General features: G+C 37.1%; 1 protein-coding gene across 2 annotated transcripts in view; it reads left to right on the top strand.

The window, feature by feature from the left end:
• Positions 1-23,881, top strand: part of DPH6 (diphthamine biosynthesis 6) — a 475,806-nt gene that overhangs the window by 398,631 nt on the left and 53,294 nt on the right. For both annotated transcript variants that reach the window (XM_036736795.1, XM_036736794.1), the window contains exon 14: positions 19,846-20,251. In XM_036736795.1, the coding sequence (XP_036592690.1) occupies positions 19,846-20,251 (406 nt within the window). The remainder of the gene's footprint in view (positions 1-19,845; positions 20,252-23,881) is intronic.

Raw genomic sequence — 23,881 nt, 5'->3', positions numbered from 1 at the left:
TCCCTAAGGTCTCTTCTAGTGCTAAATCCTTTGATTGCTAAGGTATTTTTCAGCTTTAAAATTTCACGGCTTTGAGTCCCTTCTCCACTGAATAAACATGAAGTTTTTCTTAAATTCACTGGAGAAACTATCTAAAAGATAGTTTAGATGTATGATTGGCCCTCAGTTTTTGTTTTAAAAGAAAAAACTTATCCCTTCCATTGCTTACAGACTAGTCTATCACCTCTTCTCATTTCTCAGCAATCAACATTTACACTCAAGGATGTGCATCTATGAAACCTTAAAGCAGGGCTTCTTAATGTCAGTCCAAAGACCACCAGAATCTACGAAGTTGGATGGGGAAAAAATTACATCTGTATTTTCACTAACCTCGAAGTAAAATTTAGCATTTCATTTAATTATTTAAAAACATTATTCTGAAAAGGAGTCTAGGTTTCACCAGACTACCAAAGGAATCCATTACACACAAAAGAGTCAAGAATTAAGTGTTGCTTCACCCTGCCTCTGGCCCTCGCACTTTGCAGTGAATGAATCATCCTATCGTATAATCCCTACCTGTATGCCTCACTGCTATATAGACTTCATAGGAGACCATTAGAACTCTCCCACTTTAAGATCTACCTTCAAACTCATGCTTCTGTTGTTTTCTATAGAATAGCATATTCCTACCTTCCTCTTGTGTCTAGACGCCCAGCCTTAGACTCTGTAGGTCTACTTGAATTCAGTTATGGACTTCATTTGTGAAGTCCATAAATATAGTTGATAATTTTTATTGATCTTTTCTACAGTCTTCCAGACTGCGCAGATATTGTACAGCAAATAGTGTGTCCCTTATACTACATTGTGAATAAAATCATGTTGTAGTATTGGGAGCCAGGACAGCAGAATCCTGTAAAGTTTCTTCCCAACATTAAGGAGCCAAGAGATGCATAATAGTTGCCATAGACAGTCTTCCTATCTGAAATGTTCCATTTCTTCAGTTCTCTTGGCTTGTGAGCATCTACGTAGTCCCTCCTTCCTCCTCTAATTAAGAGCTCTGTATTTTCTGTCCTGAATAGAAAACAATTTCTTAATTTCTGAATCTAATGGTCTTTCTTTAGTCCTCATCCTTCTTGACCTGTCTGCAACCTTTGACACTATCGGTCAGCCTCTTCTTCTTGATACTCTCTTGTCCCTAGGTTTCCATGACAGCACTCTGGCCTGCTTCTTCTCCTACCTGTCTGACCACTCCTTCATAGTCTTCTTTGCTGGATCTTCATCCAGGTCATGCCCTGTAACGACACATGTCTTATAGGGCTCTATCCTGCACCATCTTCTCTTCTCTTGCCATATACTACTTCACTTGGTGATCTCATCAATTCCCATGGATTTAATTATCATCTCTATGCTGATGATCCTCAAATCTACTTATCCATCCCTAACCGCTCTCCTGACTTCTACTTTTGCACCTCCAATTGTCTCCTTGGACATCTCAAATAGGATGTCCCATAGAGATCTTCAACTCAGTAGGCCCAAAAGTAAACTCATTCTCTTTCCCCCAAAACAGTTCCCTCTTCCACATGTTCCTGTTACCATCAAGAGTACCACTGTCCTCCCCCTCACTCAGGCTCTCTTCTCTGTCAGCCCCCTCCCCATATACATGCTGTGGCCAAGTCCTGTCCATTTTATTTTCATGACACCATTTATATACTCCCACTTCTCTCCTCTTGTACTACCACCGCCCCTAGTAAAAGTGTTCATCACCTCACATCTGGACTATTGTTCTAGCCTTCTGGTTCGTCTCCCTGCCTCAAGTCTCTCCCCACTGCAGTGTATCCTACACTCCTCTGTCAGATTGATCTTCCTAAAGTATAAGTCTGACTGTGCCTTCCCCCTATTCTATAAACACCATTGGCTCCTTATCACCTCTGTTTAGCTTTGAAAGCCCTTCATAACCTTACCTTCTCCTCCCTTTCCAGTCTTCTTACACCTTACCTCCACACACTCTTCAGTCCAATGACACTGGCCTCCTTGTTGTTTCCCTCACAAGACGCTCCATCTTTTAGCATTTTCACTGGCCATCCTCCATGTCTAGAGTTTTCTCCCTCCTCATTTCTGCCTCCTGTCTTCCTTGGTTTCTTCCAAGTCCAAGCTAAAATCTCTCCTTCAGGAATCCCTGCTTGATCACCCATTAATGCTAATACCCTTCACCTCGCTTAATTGTCTTCAATCTAGCCTGCCTTAATCTTGTTTGTACAAAGTTGTTTTCCTGTTTTCTCCCTCATTAGACCGTGGGTTCCTAGAGGGGAGGGATCGTCTTTTGCCCATCTTTGTATCCCCAGCACTTAGATAGTACCTAGCACATGGCAGGTGCTTAAATAAATGCTGGTTGGCTGACTAGATTTCTACCATGATTAGTGGCTCTGGCAACTAAAGAGTTGATCTTTGAAGTATAAAATTTTTACCACAAAAAAGAGTGTTTGTAGGAATATTTATGTATGTCTAGACATGTTACTTTTATATTTGTCAATTCACCCTCTTTTTCCATGATCCTTTATTTTATGACTGAAGTGAGCTGTCAGCCAGAGTTCTCTACTGGTCACTAAGATTCCATAGTCTTCTCATGTAACAAGATCACCATAACATCTAGGGACTTGGATTGTCAGCATCATTCTGTGCCCTTCAGCACTGCAAATGTTACCTCCCTAACTGACATCTTAGAAAATTCATCAACATGTCAGTACACTAGGTACAATAAGGAAAAGACACAAAATATAGCTCTTGCTTTCTTAAAGTTTACAAGTTAAGGAAGCATAATGCATTTTAATCTTTTTTTGAGAGTTGGAGCCACATTTTATTTTATTTTTCGCATCACCCAAGCACTTAGCCCAGTGCCTTGTACATAATATATACTTAATAAGCATATTTATTGATTTGTAATACTCCACATATTGCATCTATAGATCACCTTTTACTCTTAAATATCTAATTTCCTTTTCTCCTTTGTTACCCTTTAATAGATTGAACAAGAGTATCATAAGGAAGTGTTAGTGATTTGCATCCCCTGTCTTGATAGTTGGAAAAAATGAAGGTTTGCAAGAAAAAAAATTGACCTTCTACACAAATGGAGTCAGTAAAGCCCATCATCATCTCACATAGCAATTTTCAGGGTTATTGTATTTCATTTAGTCAATAGCCAGTACTATTAATTCATAAACTATACCTTGAAAAAATAGGTAAAAGTGATAATAAGCAGGTAACTGTAAGTACTGTGTCCACATATACTGTGATTTCATTAATGGTATAAGACTCGCTAAGTGAATGGTGCCATGCTTTTTCATATCACGTTTAGAGTTCTGCTACAGCCACCAAGACTGGCCATCATGGGCAAGCCAGCAAGTGAATTTATGTAAACTGAGGTATCGCCCTGTTGAAAGTCATTTCGGGTTACCTTCAGCATCAGGAAACGGAAAGAATGTTGCTTCTTAAATTTTAATATACCTGCCTTTTATAAGGGTGGCTTCTCCAACATTCCTCCAACATTCCGCCAGCTTACTTTAGTTGATCCCAACCTCAACCTGACCATCTGTAATCATTTCTTTTCCATCTATAATAGCAGCTCTTTAACCAGTTCTCTTTCCCCCAGAAGTAAACTAATAGACGGAGGGGTGTGTTGGGATTAGAGATAAGGGCCAGACCTGTGGTTTCTTCAATATGGGAAACTCCTATGTGAGGAAGCTCCCTGTACTAATGCAAGTTGGCCCCTCTCTGCAACTTACTGCTTTGGACAATCAACTGAGTCTCTGAGATAGTAAGTGACTTGCCTAGAGTCATACTGCCATTGTGTGTCAGAATCGAGACTTGAACCCAGATTTTCCTGACTCCAAGGCCAGCTCTGTGTGACCCTGGGCAAATCATTTAACTCTGTTTGCCTCAGCTTCCTCATCTGTCCACTAGACTATTCTGCCATTCTCTGATATTTATTGCAAAGTATTCAAGGAAATTCACTTGAACAATTACTGGTTTTATCTAGATTCAGGTACCTTTGTTTGGCAAGAATAAAGTTCACATTTTTTAAGAAGTGAAAATGGTTCTTCGATATGCAATTATTTCCTTATCAATTATATTTTTATACTCTACTGATTATCTGGCACTCATTGCTTTACTTTACATTTAGCTCTGCAGGAACTGTTTTAAACATTATTATTGCAAAGAAAAATCAAAAATCAAAGTGAATTCTTAGTATTATACTTGAAGCAAGGGAAGGTGCATTTGCTGAAACAGCAGCCAAGCATTGTGCTATAGAACTAACTCACAGCTTGATAGAAAGTCCCTGCTGGGGAGGAAATGTAGGGGAACTGGCAGAGTTTTGCTACATCTGCTCCCTGCTGCTAATAAGCTTTAACCTGTTTCATTCTTATTATGCTTACTGTTTAGATATTTTGCTTCCAAAATTAATTCCTCAGCTAGGAGAAAACATGAAAGAGAGTGTGATTTGTGAAGTAGGGCTGCTTAAAAATTAAAAGCTATCAGCAAAGGAGATTAAAGGCTATAATGAATAAAATGGTTACTTAATATCAGATCCATGACTGAGGCTCAGGTGGAAAACCTGGAGAGTCAGTCTTTCTCTCTCTCTCTCTCTCTCTCTCTCTCTCTCTCTCTCTCTCTCTCTCTCTCTCTCTCGTTGTCTGTCTGTCTCTGTCTCTCTCTCGCTGTCTCTCTGTACTTTCACAAATGTGTACAACCACAATAGGAGCTATTAACCTGAGCATTGTAATAAATGTCTATTCCTAGATTATTTTACTAAAGGAAGAGAAATGATAGATACTGTTTTCTTTTTAAATTCTTGACCAGCTATTGCCATGGTTCCACAGTTGAAGGAATGTGTTAATTTAGCTATAACATGTTTAAATACAGATTAAAGGACTGATGCTAGCCACTGTTTACCTTGAAAGTTATGTTTCTTTTCCAATAATATATACATGAGAGTCCTAAAGAAAGGCTCGTATTTCAGAAAATTTTACTTAATTCCTATACTATTAAAGAATTTTTTAATGCGTCTTGCCTTAATTACTCATTTGCCAAAGATATTGTCAGGAAGGTATAATATTATATCTATAAAACATTTTTTACTTCTCATAGGAAAATAAATATATCATTATGGCCTTCACTATATTTAATTATCTTAAAGGTTGTCATCCTCTATTTACCAAGAATTTTCCCAAGCAGTGTAAGTTGGTATGAATAATTGGTGATTCTTCAGGGTTTTTTTAAGCCAACAATGCGTTTGTTGTGTCTCCTAGATGTAATGGTAAATTGCTTTTGAAGATTTCATTAGCATTAAATAAAACTTGAACCACTTGAAAAGGGCAGGGAATTTTAATAATAGTAAAATATGTAATAATCTCTTTAATTCCTTTTATTCACAGTAACCCTGAGCAACAGGTCAGTTTATTTTACCCATTTTCCCTTTGGGAGATCTGAGGGAGCAAGGAAGGGATGCCTTATCCAGTGCTACACCAAGATCCAATAACACTCAGAGTGGGAGAAATTATATTAGACATTAATGTTGGTTAGATAAGTTGACTTACACAGTGCTTATGGAGCTCACAAAGTTCATTCATAGATTTGTTTCTATCACAGGAGTGTTATTAGCCAGAGATTGTATTCCTAAGGCTGACCAGCCATCTTGCATATACATTCCATGACCATAACAGAAGCGAGACAAAAGATTGTGAATGAGTCCCTGAGAAAGAAATGTTTAAAAAAAAATAGCAGGGGCAGCTAGGCGGCCCAGTGAGTAGAGCACCAGCCCTGGTGTCAGGAGGACCTTAGTTCAAATGTGGCTTCAGACACTTGACACATACATGTACTAGCTGTGTGACCTTGGGCAAGTCACTTAACCCAACTGCCCTACCCCCCCCCCCAAAAAAATAGCAAGAACAACACCACAAATACCATGCCTTACTGATGGGAGTAAAAAGTGTCATCCTCATAACGTGCTAGACAGCATTATTGTCATCATTAACTCATTAGCAAAAAATCATCATTCACTCGTTAACAAGAAAGTATTTTTTAATTGCCAACAATGCATATGGTATTATTCTAGGCCCTGTAAATACAAAGACAAAACCAAAATAGTCCTTGTCCTTTAGGAGCATCCATTTAGCATATAACCTAATTAGTTAAAGTAATTAAATGCATAACATATACAAACTAAACATAGAGTAATCTCCGGGGTGTGGAGAAGCCCCTGGCCACTAGCAGGGGTGAGGAGGATCAGAACCAGCCTCTTGTAGGAGGTGACATTGTATGAGGACTCCAAGGCAGGTGGAGGTTCTAAGGCAGAAGTGAGGCAAGAGCACCTTTGTACCTAGGGGAGAGCCTATGGAAAGGCACCGAGACAGGATGAAAGGTCTTTTAAGTGAAAAAGCAAGTCAACTAATTTGACTGGAAAATAGAATGTGCGGAATAATATGTAATAAGTTAGGAAAGGTAGGCTGGATCCCTCTTGTGAAGAGCTTTCTATGCCAAGCAGAGGAGTTTGTACTTTATCCTACAGGCAAGAGGGACATGCTGTTCTTCTAACGGAAGACAGATTTATTCGATCTCTAACAAAAATGCCTATGAAAAGTTCTACTTCATTATTTTTTAATGATATGCTGACAAACTTTCTGTAGAGGAAATCAGGCTACTCAAGGATAATGTACATAGTTGCCAGTTAATGTCAATTTTACATAATCAGGAGCAGCTGTGTGATGAGGAAAGATGGAAATAGCCCAAGAATGGGTCTCTCTTTACTCATTTCCTACTACTATAACACACAGCCATGTAAACAGGAGTGAGGGAGGAGGAGTCAAATTAAAATAGCTGCCCCCTCATTAATAACCTGAATAAATTTGCTCATATACTTATATTGTCCTTTTTTCGTTAAAGATAAAAGCTCTTAATGGGTGGTTGTTTTTTTCTGGGTAACTGCCAGTGCCCAATATACTGTGCCCACCTCAAGAAATACCTGCTATCCATTATACCCCATGGCCCCTGCAAGAATGCTCTCCTTTTGAGTATCTATCTTAAGTCTCATTTCAGTACCACCTTTTCAAAATTTGTTGAATTTTATGAACTCCTTTTGGTACATCTCAAGCCTGGAAGTACATAGCATCACTACAGGTTGTGACTTTGAAATTTGAACAGAAATTTAACTCCCTTTTCTCATAAGCCCCACTCTTGCTAGGCACATTCAAGGCTCTCATTTTATGAAATTAAAATGAAGGTGAAAATTAGGCCCGCTGAGGAAAGTTGAGTAACAATGATTTCCTGGGTTGGTATAATAATAGCGTAAATTGCCAAATAACACACTAATATTTTCAATCTTACGAACATAGCTTCAAGACAAATAATTCTCGTTATCATAACCAAATCTCTTGAACAAAAGCATTGCGTTGTAACATTCTTATTCAGTACTCACAGGGCATATTTGCCACTTATACTTTAAGCAAGATATCCCCCCAAAAAATCAGGATAATCCAAGACAAGTAGTTAAGATGGACAGGATGTACAATTACGGTGGATCATTGCTGTTCAGACATTTTCAGTCGTATCTGACCCTTTGCATTTTCTTGGCAAAGATACTGAAGTAGTTTGCCATTTCCTCCTCCAGCTCATTTTACAGATGAGGAAACTTAGGCAAATAGGACTAAGTGACCTGCCCAGGGTCATACAGCTAATAAGTGTTGAAGGTTAGAGTTGAATTCAGGTCTTCCTGACATCAGTCCTGTTGCTCTATCCACTGCACCATCTGCGCCAGACATCTATTTGACAACCATGTACCAATATTTATTAAACACGATGAAGAAGTAGAGAAATTCTATGAAGAACCCAGTTAAGCCTTCAGTTGTCAGCATATGCTTTGATACCCAGTGACTTTAGTGCAAAGGTGGAAATAGATAAGAATAGTAGAAAATATTTTGAAACATATGGATTAGGAATAAGAGATAAAAAAACCAAAAATATACAAATTGTACAAAACCCTCATGCCTATACAACATAAATGCTTTCTTCAAAAAAAAATTAAAAATATCTGTACAGGACACTTAAGTAGCATCACAAAAATTATATTGATTATATTTTAATAGACATGAAGTGACTCCTTACTAATGTTAGAATCGTTCCTGAATCAATACCAACTTATTAGAACAAAGATCAAAATTAGTAGAAAACCAGAAGAAAAATTAAAATGATTGAAATATGTGACATATAATTAAATTTCAACCTATTTAAACTAGATATTAATAACAGAATAGGCATAGAAGAAAGGACATATATTGTTCTTACCATGCTATGGTAAATCAATTGTCCTCACCTTTATTTTGAGCTCCAGATCTGCACCAACTGCCTTTTCAACATTTTCAATTTAGTATCCTATAAGTTAAAAATATCTCATTATCTTTCCCCCAAATCGAGCCCTCTTCCAGACTTTTATATTTCTATCAAGGGCACCACAATCCTTCTAATCACCCAGGTCCACAGCCTCCTATAGTGTTATTCTCAACTCCTTAGTGTGATTCACTCCACATATATAGTCAGCTTCAAAGTCTTGTCATTTCGAATACCACAGCATCTCTCACATCCGTACCCTGTCTTCTCCTGCAGCCACCACACTAGTCCAGATCCTGATCACCTCCTGCCTAGTCTATTGCCGTAGCCCCCTAACTGGTCTCCCAGTTTCAAGTCTCCTCCCTCTTTAATCCATCTTCCATTCAGCTGCCAAAGCAATTTTCCTAAAACACAGATCTGAACATGTTGCTTCCATATAAATGAATCCCATTGGCTCATTATTACATCGTGGGTTAAATACAAACTTCTCCATTTGGCATTTAAGGATATTCACTACCTCGTTCCAGCTTGCTACCTCTCTAGCCTCCCCTTCTTCACACGCTCAAAGGACTAACAAAACTGACTTTGTGGTTCCTGACATGACATTTTTATCTCTTGATATCATGCCATTGTACAATCTTCCCCCTGTGCCTAGGGCAGCATGGTGGTGGGGGGGGGGGGTTAGAAGGGGCAAGGCAGTTTATGCAAAAGAGTGCTGAGAATGCACTCCTTCCTCATTTCTACCTCTAGTTTACTTCAAATTCCTAGTTTACTTCAAAGCTCAGCTCAAGCAGAATCTTTTGTGAGAAGCCTTTCCTGATCCCTACAGTCGCTAACGCCTTCTTCCCACAAAATTACCTGGCATGTATTTTAATATATGTACATGTTGTCTCCACAAATGGAATGTAAACTTCTTGAGGGCAAGGACTGTTTCATTTTTGTCTTTGTTTTCCTGGCACTTTGGCCTAATAAGTACCTAATAAATGTATATTCATTGACTAATAGCGATTGATAACAAGGAGAATGAGTCTAAAAAGCACCATAGATATCAGATACTCGAATCACTTGCCAAGTGAAGAGCTCTACAGTAACCAAGAGAAACACAAGTTTAGAATATAATTCATTTATAAAAATCTCACAGAAAAAGGATGATGAAAGATTATGTACAATATTGCCTCATAAAATAGAGAAAAGAAGTGAAGAGTAAAGCAAAGAAAGTATATTGAGAAACCTGACTAAGCAAAGACATCCCTAGAACATTAAAGGATGATACTGGAAGGAATACAATGAACAGAAGAAAGACAAAAAAAGATCTGCGGAGATTTTTATAACACCATTTTCCATCATCATGAGCAATGAAACTACCATTTAGACTCTAACATCCCCTGTTAGAGTGAATGAATTTATCCTGTAGAAGAAAAGGGAAACAAGATGGGGAAAGCAACTTGATTCAAATAAGTGAACATAGAGGAGAGCTAAAATGGAAGCCACCCAATTGTGAGGGCATCTATGTGTTGGAAATAGACTTTTTGCAAGAAATATTCCACAAGTACATCTTTACCACCACACAACCTACTTAAATATTTAGGTAATATAACATCCCATTTTGTTTAGTCACTACAAAAAAAGCACCATATTTCTGCTTTTGTTAGATTTCTTAAAGCCAAATGCTGACCTTTCAGCAAGTGATCTTTAGTGTGTACATCAAAATTTCACAAGTTTCCTTGAAAGATATAGAAGAGATAGCTATTCAATGACCTTTTATAGTTAATACCAGACAAGGCATGGAACAGGTATAAATATGCTTGCCAAAGGTATTTGCTACTCCAGTAGAGACTTAGCACAGAATCAAAGCTAAAGAGGGATTCCCTATAAATGGTGAGGCTATTCAGAAGTTCTTACTTGTGGATGACTGTTGGTTGCATCAAGTTTCAAAACAATGCAAAAACTCCTAGACAGGATTGATAAACATCCAAAAAAGTTTGCCCTAATCATCTGCACAGCAAAAGAGAAGTGGATGAATAATGCTGGTTAGTTAGGTTATAATATAAAGAGAGACAGAAAAGCTATAGGATTCATTCATCTGTGTCTATATTTTGTCCATATACTGTGAAAGGACCCAGAATTCAACATGGAAACAAGAGTGCACTAGGCTGCCTTTAGGAATATGCAAAGCTCATTTAATGACCCTACATTTCTCCCTGAAACAAAGTCCCATCTTTTGAATTCAGTATTCTGCTGTGTTGCATGGCTGTGAATCATAGAAACCTACAGTCTCCAAAGAGTTAAAAATGACCATCTCTCAGAAAGTAATAGATAGGCACATGGAAGGTGTAACCTGTAACAAATAAGGGACTATGAAGGGAAGGGAACATCATTTATTAAACATCTAGTATATGCCAGGCATTGTGCTAAACACTTCGTAAGTATTACATCATTTGGTCCTCACAGCAACCCTGTGAGCTAAGTTCTATAAATTATTATCCCTATTTTGCAATTGAGGAAACTGAGGCAGATAGTTTAAATGCCTAGGGTCACACAGCTAGTAAGAACGTGAGCCAGTTTTAAACTCAAGTCCTTATGACTCCAGGCCTAGCACCAGCTAGCAAGGATGTCCTCAAAGAAATGTATAATCAAAATAAAAGATGGACTGGTAACATGGCAAGAGTGAAGGATAATTGATGGGCAGCTCATGTGCTAGACTGATATCAAGTCAAATGACTACTTTTACCTAATAAGCACTATGTGCCAGGCTCTGTGCTAGATGCTGGGGATACAAAGAAAGGCAAATAACCTCTAACCTCAAGGAACTCACAATCAAATTGTGGAGACTACATGCAAATTATTACGTACAAACAAAATATGTATGTAGGCTTACTTGGAGGTAATTTCAAAGAGAAGATATTTTTGTTAAGGTATACTAGAAAGGTTCTTTGTAGGAGGGAGGATTTTAGCTGGAACTTGGAGGAAGCAAGGAGGCAGAGATGAGGAGGGACAGCATTCTAGGCATGATATCCTCTCAATATCAAGAGAGAGGAAGGTACCTAGCCTATTGGATTAATTTTCCTCCCCCACCACACCTTCATAGCAAACTTATTGGAAAACATGGACAAGAGTTGCATGGATTCACCACCAATGAAGAGGAAATTAAAACAATACTTAGGATCTATTTTGCCCAACTATATGCCCATCAATTTGACAATCTTAGTAAAATGGATGAATATTTACAAAAATATAAATTTCCCAGATTAGTAGAAGAGGAAGTAAAATATTTACATAACCCCATCTCAGAAAAAGAAATTGAACAAGCCATCAATGAACTCCCTAAGAAAAAAATCTGCAGGGCCGGATGGATTTACAAGTGAATTCCATCAAACATTTAAAGAACAATTAATTCAATACTATAAAGACTACTTGAGCAAATACGCAAAGAAGGAGTCCTACCAAATTATTTTCATGATACAAATGTGGTACTGATACCTAAACTGAGAAGAGTCAAACAGAGAAAGAAAATTATAGGCAAATTTCCCTAATGAATATAGATGTAAAAATTTTAAATAAAATTTTAAATTTAATATAAATTTATATATTATATACTGTATATATAATATAAATTTAATGCAAATATATATAAATAATAAATTTAAAATTTAAATTTTAAATAAAATATTAACAAAAAGATATCATGAGAATGATACACTATGGCCGGGTAGGATTCATGCCAGGAATGAAGGGCTGGTTCAATATTAGGAAAACTATCAGCATAATTGATCATCTCAACAGCAAAACTAACAGAAATCATATGATTATCTCAGTAGGTACAGGGAAAAAAACACTAGAGAGCACAGGAATAAATGGAGTCTTCCTTAAAATGATAAGTAGCATATACTTTATACCATCAGCAAGTTTTATATGTAATGGGGATAAGCCAGAAGCACTTCCAATAAGATCAGGGGTGAAACAAGGATACGCATTATCAGCCCTGTTATTCAATATGGTGCTAGAAATGTTAGCTTTAGCAAAAAGAGAAGAAAAAGAAATTGAAGGAATTAGAATAGGGAAAGAAGAAACGAAACTATCACTCTTTGCAGATGTTGTGATGATATACGTAGAGAATCCAAGAGAATCAAGTAAAAAACTACTTGAAATAATAAATAACTTTAGCAAAGTTGCAGGATATAAAATAAACCCACATAAATCCTTGGCATTTCTATATATTACTAACAAAGCCCAACAGCAAGGGATAGAAAAAGAAATTCCATTTAAAGTTATTGTAGACATTATAAAATATTTGGGAGTCTACCTGCCAAAACAAACCCAGGAACTATATGAACATAGTTACAAAACACTTTTCACACAAATAAAGTGAGATCTAAATAGTTTCTCATGGGTAGGCCAAGCTAATATAAAAATGACAACTCTACCTACATTAATTTACTTACTTAGTGCCATACCAATCAAACTACCAAAAAACATTTTATAGAGGTAGAAAAATAATAACAGAATTCATCTGGAAGAACAAAATATCCAGAATATCAAGGAAATGAAAAGAAATGCTAGGGAAGGTGGCCTAGCCATACCAGATCTTAAATTGTATTATAAAGCAGCAATCATCAAAACTACTTGGTACTGGCTAACAAATAGAGTGGTGGATCAATGGAATAAGTTAGTTACAGAAGACACAGTAGTCAATGACTATGGAAATCTACTGTTTGATAAACCCAAAGACTGCAGCTTCTGGGATAAGAACTCACTATTTGACAAGAACTTCTGAGAAAACTGGACAATAGTATGGTGGAAACTAGGCATAGGCCAATATCTTACACAGTATACCAAAATAAAATCAAAATGGGTACATGATTTAGCTATAAAGACTGATACTATAAGCAAACTGGGAGAGCAAGGAATAGTTTACCTGTCAGATTTATGGAGAAGGGAAGAATTTATGACCAAACAAGAGATAGAGAACACTATGAAATACAAAATAGATAATTTTGATTACATTAAATTGAAAAGTTTTCGTACAAACAAATCCAATACAATCAAGATTAGGAGGAAAGCAGAAAACTGGGAAAGAAGTTTTATAACCAGTGTCTCTGATAAAGGCCTCACTTCTAAAATATATAGAGAACTGAGTCAAATTTATAAGAATACAAGTCATTCCCCAATTGATAAATGGTCAAAGGATATGAATAAGCAGCTTTCAGAGGAAGAAATTAAATATATCTATAGTCATATGAAAAAAATGCTCTAAATCACTACTAATTAGAGAAATGCAAATCAAAACAACTCTGAGGTACCACATCACGCCTGTCAGATTGGCTAACATGACAAAACAGGAAAATTATAAATGCTGGAGAAGATGTGAGAAAATTGGAACACTAATGCATTGTTGGTGGAGTTGTGAACTGATCCAGCCATTTTGGAGAACAATTTGGAACTGTGTCCAAAGGGCTATAAAAGTGTGCATACCCTTTGACCCAGCAACACCACTTCTGGGGCTGTATCCCAAAGAGCTCATACAAATGGGAAAAGGTCCCACATGTACAAAAATATTTATAGCAGCTCTTTCTGTGGTGGCAAAGAACTGGAAATTGAGGGGATGCCCATCAATTGGGGAATGGCTGAACAAGTTGTGGCATATGAATGTAATGGAATATTATCGATGAGCAGACGGATTTCGTTGTAACCTGGAAAGATTTATATGAACTGATGCAAGTGAGGGAAGCAGAACCAGGAGAACATTGTACAGAGTTACAGCCACGGTGTGGGATGACTAACTTTGATAGACTTGGCTCTTCTCAGCAATGCAAGGTTCTAAGACAACTCATGATGGAAAAAAGCTATCCACGTCCAGAGAAAGAATTACAGGGTCTGCATGCAGATTAAAGCATACTATTTGTTCTCTCTTTCTCTTTTGTTTTGTTTCTTATTTCTCATGGTTCATTCCATTGGTTGTAATTCTTCTTTGCAACATGACTAATGTGAAAATATGTTTAATGCGAATATATATTTAGAGCCTATATCAGATTGCATGCTATCTTGGGGAGGGGGCCAGAAGGGAGGGGAGAAAATTTGGAACTCAAAAGCTTATGGGACTGAATGTTGTAAACTAAAAATAAATAAAAAAAAATTTTAAAAAGAGTTGCACGGAATGGGAAGGAATGCATGGATTGTGACGACCCACCACTGGGAGAAACATCTACATTGATTACATCATAGATCTATTGGAATACTTACATGTTCTTGCAGTGATACAATATGACTAAAAGTTGGGAAGTAGAACAATTTTTGAAGAATTGAATTTGAAGCAATGGAGAGACATGTTGGACATGTGTAGGCTATAATAAACAACCAAGCAAGAATTGCTCAAGAAAGACAGCATAAAGGTTGTCATCAGAGAGCTATATGAACAAAAAAAGGTCAGCCATTTAATAAGAGTACAGGATAAATAGATCATCTGTGTGCTCTAGAGTATCCAAGAAATAGCAATTGAATTAGAAGATCCTCAACCTATCGGACTGGTCTCACCTCTCCCGTAGAGGATTTCCAGGAGGACATGAAAAAAGTTGGACAAGATGGGCCCCTTGGATGTGTTCTGATTTGTATGTTGGGGGGCAGTACCCATATCTGTGATATCACAAATCCTCTACACAAAGAAAATCACAGAATTTTAAAATGGGAAAGGACTTCATCTAGGACTAGAAAAGCTATCCTAAGCTGTCCCCAAAAGAGTAATCCCTAATACAGTATAACCATCTCGCCTTTGCTTGATGCCATCCAGTGAGGTCTAATTAACCATGAATCTCCTGGCAAAGCAGGATTGAGCCCTAAATACAATTTGAATACTTCTCTTAAATTCTAAAATGATTACATTTATCATAAATGTTATATGGGGCATATAACTTATGATTAGCTAATATCACCAGTAACATCTGCCTGCCAATAACTAATTGATGCAGGAAAAGAATTATGTGCTATTACCTATTATGCTATTCAGGAATTTCAATCCCAGTTTACTGCTTGTACTCCTGGATATCTTAGTTAAGTATATTTCAATTAATTCAGTTAATATAAGCCTTTCAATTCCATAAATTTGCTAATTTCCCTATGTCAACAGACCAACCTGACCATCATCCTGGATATTGCTTCATCCAACCCATCTCCTAGGAATCTTCTGCTAAAACCTTCTTCCTACATCCATTTCAACAGCACTATCTCCAGAACTTCCTCTTTCCATATATATTTTAAAACTGATAAAATCACCTTTCACTGACAGGTCCATGACTGCATTCCCCATTCTTAAACCAACCCCCAGGATATTCCAACAATTGGCATTATACTGGCGGAGAAGTCAAATTTAGATAGATCCATTTGGAGGCCCCCAAATTATTGGGGAGATGATGCGAGGAAAGGTCATTGAGGGAATGAGTGATGTTAGAAGAATGTGAAAATGTTGGGCATTATACTGGAAACAGCTGTAGATTTTTCTCCCATTCTTTTGTGTTTTAAATGAATAAAAATCCCTCAATTCTATAGTAATGACAGCACTTTTTCTTGAGAGTAAATTGGAGACTTTGTTGTCTTAAAAGTTTCTGAAAAGAACAGTAATAGGCACTAGGAGATATAGCCAGTCATCAACAGCTCCATCACTGTGCACAGTGTATCTCAAATTTTAAAAGAACCTAGTGTTCTCTGAGAAGAGTGGGCTATGTGACATTCTCTATGCAGTCATTCCCTCCGAGCGCTTATCATTCGTTGTCTGAAAATGCACTTTATCTTAACTTTAAGGTCCTTGTCTTTCTTCCCATAGACAAAACGGCAGCTAAAGGCATGCAGAAATATAAAGTATTTGATTTAACAACCTTGGCCGAGGAGAACAATGGAGGAAAGTTTGTCTCAGTGTTTGATTTGACCTGAGAGAGAGTCTCTAGACTTCTTTTCTAAACAGGACCTCAGCACCTGGGGCCAGCAAAGTGGCCTTTAAGCTTGAATGAGCAAGGTGGTTTTTTTTTTTATTATTTCCTCTAGTGCAAAGCTCCAGTATTTCATCTTTTCAAACTCTTTTACAGCACTCAGTGCAGAATTATATTGACAAGGGTAGAATTTATCTCCTGAAGGAGAATACTATGCTTCTGTTAAGTGCTAATATAACATTTATGTGTTGGTACCTTAATAACAGCCCCAGCTTACCTAATGAAAGTACTGAAAGCAAACAGTACTCTGTGAGATTTTATTATGACTGAAGTGACTGCAATTTGAGGCCAATTATCCCTATTTTTGTTCCCGTATCAAAAACAGAGATGCTAAAGCGATTGCTACATGTTTGGTGTGGAATTAGGTTCCACTATCGTTAATCTCCAAGTAAGTGCATTTTTCATGTAAACAGCTCGCGAGGGTCAGGCAGAAGAGCTGTTTCTGTGAAAAATGCTTGTCAATAACTTTGTGAGTGAATTTTGAAATAAAGTGCCTGTAACCTGTCATTATGCCTTCCTCTCAAAGTCGAGAGTAAGTGGATGAAAATTGAGCATGTGAATTGAAAGCAGGGTGAGTGTTATGGCCTTATCGACTGGAGGTAAAATGACTGTTTTAACTTGTTATTATTTTTCCATTCAAAGGTCAGGCAATGTGCAGTATTCCCAGTATAGACTGCAGTGTAAGCAAATTGGTATACAAAAAGGCTATTACCCATACTCACAAAGCAGAGGAAAATATAAGTCACAAATATTGAGTGGACTTGTAATCTCTGAGAAAAAAAGGAAAACACCCAACAGAGTTCTGAAAAAGCATAGTTATTGGAAGGTAAGCATAAGCCGTCAAAGAAGGAGAAAATATAAACCTGTTTAAATTAAGGTGCATGTGCGCAGAATAGGATAGGTAAAGCTAGCTCTTTTCGTGACCATTTTACCAAAAACGTACAAAGTCCACTTATGCTCTGAAGGAATGAATTATAGGAACATACTTTCTCTGTGAGGAACACATGCATAATAGGGCCTGTCACTCTGAGAAATCAGATGTTGCTTGAGGTAAAATGCTTCAAATTTCATTTCAGATTTAAAATTTTCTACATTTGGATAAGAGATTAAATGAAAGTTATTATCTGCTACATATAAATACATGTGATAAGATGTTTAGGTTTTTATTTCAAAATTGGAATATTGCTGCAGTTGTCTTTTTCACCAGGGGAAAAACAGTCTACAAAGCTCCCAAGCACCAAAAACCTTTTCTGGGCTTTCACATTTGACTTACACTTTTAAGAAAGGCTTAATAACTTAGACACTTTTGAAGTTTATCAAGAAAACTTTCTCACTTACAAATAATCTCAGATCTGTGGAACTCAGGATATTTCTTCCTATTATTTAGATGCAGTGCCTTCTGTTTTCAGACTGTGTTCAGTACTTTCACTACAAATAGCACCAAAATATATCTGACCAAAAAATGTGGGAACCAACTAACTGAATTAGTAAAGAGGTTGTGGTGCCCGTATTTGGAATTAAGCTGGTAAAGGAACTTTTTTATCTTCTTGTGACTTTTCTCAGTAAATTACAAAACATATAAAGGTATTGATTCTTTTACTTTAAAAAAGGTTCTTCATGGCTTCAGAATAACAACTATGTTTTACACTTCTTTTACACAAACATGAAATAATAGAATATATAAACTGAAAGTTCTATATTTACTATATAATTTCTGCTTGTAATTTCTGTTTGTATTTGCAGAAACTATATAAACAGAGCAAATAGCACAAATCAGCAGACAGGGCTTCTGTCTATCCATAGAAATACACACATAGTTACCAGAGAGAGAAGCACCAACATCTGGGTTTTCAAAGCTGGGAGGCTCCTTAACGGCTATACAGAGTCTCGTCTGGCCAAATCACAGGGATATTCTTCCAATGAGTGAGCCCCCAAAAGCAAAATGCTAACCTCAGAGTATATATACACTTCTTCAGGGTCAGCCCACAAAGGGTGTCACAACCTTGTGACTCAAACTCATGTGACTCAGGCTTTCTTATGACTTAAGCAGGTCAATCAAAGACTCTTGATTCAAGCAAAGGCAAGACTCAATCAAAGCCACTTGATTGCCTTAGTGCTGAGAAGAACTGGAACTCCAAAAGAAAAAAGAGCAAAACAAAAAGTCCCACTTTGCTTGCCATTACGTGGTTCTGTAGCACTATCTTTATACACTCAGGACTGTGCATTTTACAGAATAAATACCAATTTGTTTTGGTGTTTATTTAGTAATATATAAATGCCAATGTTTCCAAATGAGATAACGTTTGTGAAAGCACTTCTAAAGTATCACAGATACAAATTTAATTATGTCATGGAGGTGACCCAGGGTTTTCAAAGATACTGCTATGCCCCTTGAGGGCAAGCTGCATCAAGTCCTACTGAATTTGAAAGACTTTAGCTATGGTCCCAGTGACTACTGTGTCTCTGTCATCCTAGAAGCAAGATAGCTAAATAGAAAGTGGCTTAAGGCTGCCAAGTGATGATGGGTAGGCCAAGAAGGGAGAGGTAGGATTGGCAATAGCAACTCATCAAACACTTAAAAGTAGAAAATGTTCTTCAGTTCTAAATGGCCCTCAGTCCAATGGGATGCCCTTCCATAGTGGTGCCAACCAAAATATGAAGAAGGAACAGAGGGTACTATTAAGTTCTGTTTTGTTTTTACCATTGACTCATATTACTTTAACCATTAACACTCTCAATATATGTTCTCTGTGCAACAACCAAGGAGTTAATATACTACTAGAGGAGCTGAACCATATCCATAATGACAGTCTCACTATAAATGACACCAGAAGGTATTATCATGATGTTTAATGCAAAGCAAAAATCTTTCTGAAACACAAAAATAGAGAAGATGAGCAAACAGTTATTTCTGGCAAGTGGACAAATTTGTAATTACCTGCAATGGCAGCTGCTCAGTGAGAGATATGATCCAACAAACCAAATCACTATTAATAATACATTGCAGTCTTAAATCTTATTGGTATACACATGAATGTATTAAGCTATTTTGGTATACATAAGTACCTGTTTATATATTTACATATGCTTTGTTATTAATATGCATAATGTTTACACAAAAAATCTTTTCTGTTCTGAAATATAGACATTAGCAGAGTACTTAAATAATCATTTAAAAAACAAAGAAAAATTGAATAAAAACCGTGGATAAAAAAAGTTCCAGCTATTCAAAATGCAAACACCCACATTTAAAGCATGAAGAACTAGTGATGTATTCATGTGTAGCTCTTGGTAGTAGTAGATGGACTTTGGTGAATGTTGTTAATTATGAACATCCAGGCTACAGATTGTACTAATGTAATGAATGAGCTAATATTTGTCTTATCAGCAAACCAGAAACACTAACTATGGCCACTTGGTTTCAATATGTTCTCAGATTATATTAAGAGAGTTTTGGAAGGCTTGGCACATCCATTCTAAAACTGAGATTCCACCTGTTTTTATTCATTTTTAGGAAGAAGACCACGAGACCTATGGCGTCACCAATGAGACGAGTGGGATCCTGGTAATTGTGGTAGTTCCCCGTCTTCCTAGAGAGTCTGCAATTGAGTGGCATGTCATCGCCGTGGTGGATGAGCCACTTCAAAGAAAGCATTTTGTATTGGAGAAGAAGTCTGAGGGTTGTCTAATTGAGTGTGAAGCTGTCGAATCCATTTCTACTTCCTGTGCCTCCATCTCCATTTCCCTGAGATGGATGTCATCCTCTTGTTCTTTACCTGATTTAAACCAGGCTCTTCAAGATTTGGTGGCTGTGTTCTTACAGGCAGTGGGGAGACTCTCTGGAGACAAAAGGGTGATGCCCCTATGCTTCAGGACCTTCTATAAGAAAGACAGCATTGATATCACAGCTCTGCATACAGGTATGATAACTGGGAAAAGAGAAAGAATGATGTGATATGTGCATGAATGCTTAACTTTAACACATAGTGTATACAGCATCAGCACAAAGAAGGAACCTTTCACGGAGTAGAAGTCTGCCATTTATTTAACAAAAGTATTGGTCTACAGAGAAGTTTTTTATTTCCTATAAGGCTATCTATGGAGGGCTACTTGATCAAAAGTTCTGAACCAAAAGTTATGTTTTGTTGTTGACAGTATATACAGGCAGAAGAGATGGTACATTTAGCCAGTAAATGGCATGAACTAACACTTCATTTATTTTAATTCAGTTCAGCTAATTTTTAGCATCTACCATCTATACTGAAAATTTAAAGATTAAAAAATGACAGTTCCCTGCCCCCAAAAAGGGTAGTTCACACTTTTCACAAATGAAAATGGTTAAAAATTTTTATTATCACAGGGCCAGTTCCACGTGAGGAGCACAGGTCAACCAAATGGATTCATAATTTTCCATTCCAATGTCATCTAGCGTTCTTATGGAGATACAACCTTCTTCCCATCAAACTCCCTAACATAGTTTTTCCTTATGTATGTAACTCTTGTCACAATAGGTACATTCCTGAAAAACTATGCAAATCAAAATATATTGTAAATGCAGTAGGGGCAACTTGCTACTTGAATCCTTTGATAGTGCAAAAAATCCTAAAGTGAAGCGTAGAAGCATGCCCTAATGTATTTGTTGTGTACCAATCTGAATATATTGAGTTTGAATATTTTATTTGAATATATTGAGTTTGTTTGAAACAGGCTTCATTTTTTATTTTTGAATTTGGAGGGCAAAATCCAATCACTGGTGCATTGTGAATTGGAAATCTGGGTAGAATAATAATAGTGCCCCGTAATTTAAACTTTTCAAAACACTTTGACATACATTATCTCATTTGATGCTCACAACAAACCTAGGAAATAGATTAGGACTGGTAATAGTAGTTCCAGAGGATAAGCTGTTTAAGAAGAGCTTAGTTTTTCACAAGGTTATATAGCTCAATCCCAAAGAGTTGATCCTAGAGCCCAAGCTCTCTGACTACTAGTCCAAGACTTTCCTACTTTATCGCCGCCACTTCAAATGCTAACTGAAAATAGACACATGGATAAGACACAGATGATGATTTTCTTTGTGTATGCTATTGGAGGCTTTTAAATAGATTCACAAAAGAAAGACCGGAAACTGTACAATGATTTCAGCAATTAATTTGCATGCGTTTTGGAGTGAGGGTGGGATCAGAGTTTTTTGCATTCTGGCATAGTTGAGCATTTTGGTGGTTTAGTAGAAGCACCCTGGTATAGCAGGTTAGAGTGCTAGATTTTAAATCAGTTAAGATCAAAGTTCAAACACAGTCTTTGACATTTCTTGCTTTGTACTGGTTCAGGCAACTCCTTAAGACTTATCTTTAAGGAATCTTATCTATATAGACCAGTTACCATTTGCTATAAGTGAATGGAAGTTCCCTCCTATACTGTCTGAGGAAATCATAGACCTTTTACAAATTTACATAATCTTATTAACTAAAATCCAAAATAGAGTTAAAGTACCACCCTGTGACAGTTTTGGATGGGAAGAGACATATTAAACCTAAGTGCCTATATAAGATCAGGTTTTACTTTCTTGATCTCTAAAGTAATTGTAACTATATTTCTTTTACCTACATACACGTTGAGGAAGGAAGGGAGAAATAGGGAAAGAAGAGGTCGGATCTATGATTTCATTGACGTAGAGAATTCCAGTGAGAAAACTCAACCAATTGTGTTGTTGTTCAGTCTTTTCGATTGTGTTCAACTTTTCATGGTTTGCCATCTCCTTCTCTAGCTCATTTTACAGAAGAGGAACTGAGACAAACAGAGTTAAGTGACTTGCCCAGAGTCACACAGCTAGTAAGTGTCCGAGGCTGGATTTGAGCTCAGATCCTCCTGACGCCAGGCCCAGCACTCTATCTGCTGAGCCACATAGCTGCTTTTCTCTCAGCCAGTCAGTAGGGCACTAAGATGTTAAGTGACTTGCTCAGGGTCACACAGTCAGTATGTGTCCGAGACTGTACTTGAACTCAGTTCTTTCTGATTGGAATCAGGCTCTATCTGTTGTGCTATACTGTATGCTGTATATGCATATATACATATGCACCGGGATGTGGACAAGGCATTCTAACATGTTCATGGATACTGGTGAAACAACAACTGATCCATATTAATTATCTGACGTAAACATTAGCTCTCTAAGATTCTAGTGTCTTATTTTCTCCTGTTTAACCTGAAGCAGTATTCGAAGGAAATTCAACTTGACATCGTTTAATAGATTTAAATAGAAAGCAATGAAAATGTGGCACAGAAACAAGCTTTTCTAATTCAGGAAGGAAGGAATGAACATATAGCCTGACAGAATGTTGTTGTTTTCCTCTGAGTTGTTTTAGGGGAGAAGGCAACCTGATAAAATATATTTGTTTGCAATTCGCCTGCTTGATCGATGACGTTCCGCAGATCTTATAATGTTCTTTGAATAAATTATGCTTGTCTTGTTCAAAAGGAAATTTGCAATGCTTAAATACTGCAGTTGTGTGGAGGATGTGCTGAACTGCATGTTGTACTGATGGCATTGGGTGCAGAGTGAGTCATCATCGTTTTTATTTATTCATTCATTCTTAGATCCTTTTAAAACTCTCCGAGGCCCTAATGACCATCATCATTATCATCAGTGAGACATACTTTCTGTTGAAAAGGCAATAGGCATTAAATTTAAAGGCAGTACTAAGTTATCAGTAAAAAGGACTTGAAAAAGAGCAGCATCCATATTTCTGGCTGCAACACACAGAAAGGTGACATAGCAGATGTCAAGTAAGCTTTTTCAAAAAGTTTGTGACTTAAGCTATTTGCTTCTCCAGAGTGACCACATAGGAGAATATTAAAAGTATGAATGAGTTTCCATGCTCTGGTTCAGTATCAGGAAATGAAGTTATCAGGAATAATATGGAATAGAACTGAAATGATCAGGAATAGTATGGAATACGGTATGTTTAAATGTTCCATTAACATATGACTCCAGTACAGATTGTGAGGCATAGAACCTAATGCTTAATTGTGTCAGCTACCTAAGGCATCCTTCTCAGATAAAGGGGTAAGCTACCAATTAGCTGACATTTGAAAAACCAAGAAAGCCACTGGGAATAGTGATTCTCTTCCCCCCTTTGTTTTATTCTGATCTCTGACCTTTGTCATTCTAAAGCCAGAGCTCATCAGATACTGGCAGGAATGGCCTTCTCTTTCTATCATCTTCACTCTCCCACAGCTACACCACTACTTGGCCGGTGGAGAGATGCTGTTGGAAGGAATTAGTAGGAGGGGAGTAAAGCAGATAAAATCTTTCCCTACCCTCAACCCATATCATAGACAGCCTAGGAGTCAGAGTACCACAAAAAGACTGCTTTAGGTTTCATTCTTTTTCATGCTATTTTTAAATGGACTGATCTTGAATTGACCCAAAGTTTCTAATCATCACATGTATACACATATATACATATGTATGTACATCTATGTATGTACACATATAATGTTATTGATTAATGTTTGTAGCTAAATAGTGTGGCCTCTTGATCTGATCT

The sequence above is a fragment of the Trichosurus vulpecula genome, chromosome 8 (genome assembly GCF_011100635.1).
Source record: "Trichosurus vulpecula isolate mTriVul1 chromosome 8, mTriVul1.pri, whole genome shotgun sequence".
Classification (NCBI taxonomy): Eukaryota; Metazoa; Chordata; class Mammalia; order Diprotodontia; family Phalangeridae; genus Trichosurus; species Trichosurus vulpecula.
This window is presented reverse-complemented; position numbering and strand designations above follow the sequence as displayed.